General features: G+C 37.7%; 1 protein-coding gene across 1 annotated transcript in view; it reads right to left on the reverse strand.

Annotated features, from left to right (window-relative positions):
- Nucleotides 1–4,005, reverse strand: part of LOC107695915 (kinesin-like protein KIF21A) — a 44,232-nt gene extending 40,227 nt beyond the window's left edge. Inside the window, exons 1-7 of the mRNA XM_016496027.1 lie at nt 3,844–4,005; nt 3,622–3,756; nt 3,315–3,494; nt 3,050–3,165; nt 2,319–2,514; nt 678–867; nt 532–595 (exon numbers count right to left, since the gene is read on the reverse strand). Of these exons, the coding sequence (XP_016351513.1) occupies nt 532–595; nt 678–867; nt 2,319–2,514; nt 3,050–3,165; nt 3,315–3,494; nt 3,622–3,756; nt 3,844–4,005 (1,043 nt within the window). The remainder of the gene's footprint in view (nt 1–531; nt 596–677; nt 868–2,318; nt 2,515–3,049; nt 3,166–3,314; nt 3,495–3,621; nt 3,757–3,843) is intronic.
- Between the last annotated feature and the right edge of the window lie 828 nt (nt 4,006–4,833).

Raw genomic sequence — 4,833 nt, forward strand, 5'->3', positions numbered from 1 at the left:
TGTTGACCATCCCTATCACACGTTTGTGGGTGGAGCTAGTGTAAATAGCCTCTGCCAACAAGGCGGGCTATTTGCACTAGTGTAAATAGACACTCCGTTATAATTTGTGACCCTGGAGCACAAAAGCAGTCTTAAGTCGCTGGGGTATATTTGTAGCAATAGCCAAAAATACATTGTATGGGTCAAAATTATCGATTTTTCTTTTATGCCAAAAATCATTAGGATATTAAGTAAAGATCATGTTCCATGAAGATATTTTGTAAATTTCCTACCGTAAATATATAAAAACTTAATTTTTGATTAGTAATATGCATTACTAAGAACTTCATTTGGACAACTTTAAAGGTGATTTTCTCAATATTTTGATTTTTGTGCACCCTCAGATTCCAGATTTTCAAATAGTTGTTGTATCTTGGCCAGATGATGTATAAATCTCAATTTCGAGAAATTGACACTTAAGACTGGTTTTGTGGTCCAGGGTCACATATTAGCCTCATATACAGTAGGATGTCAGCAAAACTGTAAAAATACCTCAGGTCCTCAATCTCCTTGATGTAATTCTGAATCATATTTCCAATCTCCTCACTGCCTTCACCTGGAAAACATAATCCTTATTCTGTCAGCATCTATCAGACATCTTACGAAGTCTTTGACTGGCCGTATTTCCCATGCTGTACCTGCTCTGGAGAGCACCTGATAGGCCTGTTCGCTGAGCAGCTGCGTGAGCCGAGCGCCCTGAGCGTCGATGGCTTCCTGCATGGCCTTCACACGCATGCGCAGATTATTGTTCTCTATCTGCAGCATTGAGTTCTCATGGAACATGTCGTTGATGCTTTCCAGCCCATCCTCTCCAACCATACGCTTCCCCTGAGAAACACAAGACCGTTTTATTTGATTTACCAAACATTCAAGTCAAGTCACCTTTGTTTATACAGCGCTTTATACAATACAACATTCACACAAACTACTCATATAAAAGCATCACAATATTATTTATTAGCTGAACCCCATGTCTTAAATTATTTAGCTGAAGTACCCTTGAGGTTTTAACGTAATGTTCATTTTTATATGATCACAGTGTTCTAGTTCAAATGTTTTGATTTATTTATACATTTTTATTCAATTTAATTCAGCATTGGTATTTCTATTTAACAAGTTCCCCGAAATTTCATCATGAACCTCCAGGGGTTTGCAAGCCCTTAAATTGGTAAAGCCTGATGTAAAAAATTGCATGTTTTACCATTTCTTAGCTGACACTATACTGTGTACACTATACTATACTGTAGCTGACACTACAATTAACAATACTATAAAGGCCCCTGCATACTTCATTTTGTGCATTACGCTTCATCCAGAGCACGTTTAGCGTGTAGGCACTACCTAATGGACCTTTTTACATGTTACCTCTCATGTCTCTCAACACAAAGATGAGTTTTGTGTGAATGGCCCATTGACAATAAAACAACCAAGAGTTGGCTCTTCAAGTGACATTAAGTGGAGAGAAAATCTCAAAGATTTGAAGACTGGGTGTTAAAAATGACTACCAATTATTGCTGGGGTATTTTGTTGGACCTCTGTGACTAGTCATTCTTCAGAAGTGCTTATTGTAGTGCTGTGGGAACTCGTAAAACAAATTTGTTTCCAAGTGAAGTGATATAAACCCATCCGTCCTGACTCCAGGAATTATGCAGAAGCCAGACAATCAGATTGCCTGTGATTTTGGGGACTTATTTTTATTTTAATATAGTATGATATACATCTGAAAGTCCACGTTCAGTAATTCTACAGTATCTGGGTCACCTATATTTGAAATTGAACCTCTAAAATCAGTATTAGTAGGTCAGATCTTGAACCATTACTCATTAACTGAATAGTTTTAGCATGCTAATAGATATAACAATTTTAATGTATTTGGTCGTGGCCTACTAGATCTGTTATGTATGCTGCTGCTGGACTTGCTACTGCCAATAAATACACAGACACACTGCTGTAGGCATGTAAGATAAGCTGCCGTTGCAACAACAGGCATACAGTAAATACATCCTGTAGCAGATCTAGACAGGTGGTGCTGGGGAGGTGGAGGGTTCCAGAGGAACTCTGAAAGTGCGCTGCAGGACAAGCTTAGAGCTTAGAGCTGCAGATGAGTAGAGACCAGTCAGCTTGTGCCATGTAGTAAATGTTATATAGCAGATTGCAGGTAAAGGACCCATCAGCCTGCATCTAGATTTTTATGACTAAACTATATATTTTGAGGATACATATAAGGTTCTAACATCTTGCTATCAGAGCTATACTTTTAGTTGAAAGCAGAATCTCACCGTTCTGTACTCCATGAGCTCCACCTGCAGCCGGGCGATCTCCGTCCTGAGTGCACTGATCTGCTGGCTGGCCTTGTCTTGGTTCACCACCACCTTGTTCTTGATGTTGCGTGCTCTGTTAGCGTACTTCAATGTGTTCAAGGTCTCCATGAAGTCCTGATCTGATGGGCTAGTGCAGGCGATCATCACTGTTCGACTGAGAGACCAGAGAAAATGTCCAGCTTTACTTATTTACTCATACTGACTAATGCTACAGTGCCAAATAAATGTTTTGTCTGGATGTGGTTGAAGTCTGCTGCATTGCAATACACTGTAAAAAATGCTTTCCTAATGTTGACATTATCATTTTGATTAAATAACCTCAAAAATGGTCATTATCATGTAATAGTGTTGTTATTATCCTGTTATTACACTGTTATTCCAAATGTATAGACCGTTCATGAGAAATACTGTGAAAAGGGCTTCCTACTAACGTTTGCAGAATTTTTGATGTTTTTTTTTTTTTTTCATATTAAAAAATTGAGAAGATTTTAAATATTTGTGTGCTAGATTTCAAGTCTTCAGAAATCATCTCTGACTAATCTGACTGAAATTTAAGTTGTTGTTCAATGATCTTCCTGAAATATTCAAATATGTCACCATTTGTCAGGTTTGACATCAACAATGTTTGGGCAAGAGACTTTCAAGAACAAATTTTGATGTCATAATAATGTTTTGGGTTTCACACAGACCTGTTCCCTCCCAGTGAGTCCTGCAGAAGGCGAGTGAGTTTGGAGTCTCGGTAAGGCACATGCGTTGATCGTTTGCTTCGGTCTCCTAAAGCACTGATGACATTCCCTAATGCCAGCTGCATCACAGCCAGAACAATTCAGCCCAAAAAATCCCATGTTCAGTTTCAGTTCACCTTATGTTACATTTTTCTAGGCTAAAGAGTAGGAGATTATTAATATACATTTTTATTATGTGTTAGAATTTAATAATATTACTCGTTCTGACCAATCCACAGTTAATGGAGATGCCCTCTTTGGCTCGGTCGCCCGTGGCCCCCGTCCTCTTCAGTCTCTCTGATCCAGCCAGATCCACGAAGTGAAACTTGGCTGTGAGCGTTTCAAACTCCTCCACCTCAGACGAGCTGTTGGCCAGTCGATTGTCTGTTTCACCGTCCTGCTCTGGCGGCTGAGAAAAACATGCATGATTTGTTCAACAATGGCATCTTTTCTAGCCAAAATTTTGGTGTGTTTCTACTAAATATGGCAGCTGTAGGAATGTGACCCCAATAACTTGTACTTCAGACGGTACTTACGTTTTCAGCGGGAGCACAAACGCGCACTTGGCAGATGTGAATGGTGAAGATGGCGTGAGATCGAGAGCTCTGTACATTCATCTGAGTGCTAGCAGTGGTGCGGGAGAGAGCGCCCAGCTGCAGACACTGCATCATCTACAACACACACATCAGTACAGTCACTTACACTTCATGCATAATACATGGGTACAACATCTCGGAAAAGAAAGCGATGACTCTCACTTCTAGCTCTGAGGAGACAGTGCGTGTTGTCACGCCTACAGTGTAGATGCTGCCGCTGGCGTCCTCGTGGATTTTAATGTGCGATTTCTGCTTCCTCATCTCCATATCACGTGTGGTGTCGAAAAGATCTAACACCTCCTCATTATACAGCTGAAGATACATGCACAGAGAGAGAGGACAGACCATACAATATTAAGCAATGAATATTATTGCACTGTTTTTGCACATATTCTGTACATATTTCTTACATATAGCATAACTATTATATTACAGTCTTTGAGGCAGGTGTTATTTTAGTATTTATTAATATTATGAATTAGCGGTTATTTAAGTGTAATTTAATTTTTAGCAATTTTGTTATGTGCTTTTGTAATTTTTTTTGTTTTACTAGCTATATATACACATACATACACTACCGGTCAAAGGTTTGGGATCAATAAGACTTGTAATGTTTTTTAAAGAGGTCTCTTATGCTCATCAAGGCTGCATTTATTTGATAAAAAAAAAAAAACTGTAATCTTGCAAAATGTTATTACAATATAAAATAATGGTTTCTATTTTAATATCCTTTAAAATATAATTTATTTCTGTGATGCAAAGCTGAATTTCCATCAGCCATTACTCCAGTATAAAGTGTCACATGATCCTTCAGAAATCATTCTAATATCCTGATTTATTATTAGAATTATTAATGTTGGCAACAGTTGTGCTGCCAAATATTTTTTTGGAAACTGCGAAAAATGTTCAGGATTCTTTGATGAACAAAAAGTTCAAAAGAACAGCATTTATTCAAAATATAAATCTTTGCTATCACTTCTTATCAATTTAACACATCCTTGCTGAATAAAAGTTTTAATTTCTTTCAAAAAAAGAAATAAAAATGTACTGACCCCAAACTTTTGAACAGCAGTGTATATTGTTAGAAAAGATTTCTATTTTAAATAAATGCTCTTTTTTAAAACTTTTTATTCATCAAAGAATCCTGAAAAA

This window comes from Sinocyclocheilus anshuiensis, unplaced genomic scaffold (assembly GCF_001515605.1).
Source record: "Sinocyclocheilus anshuiensis isolate Anshui unplaced genomic scaffold, SAMN03320099.WGS_v1.1 scaffold626, whole genome shotgun sequence".
Classification (NCBI taxonomy): Eukaryota; Metazoa; Chordata; class Actinopteri; order Cypriniformes; family Cyprinidae; genus Sinocyclocheilus; species Sinocyclocheilus anshuiensis.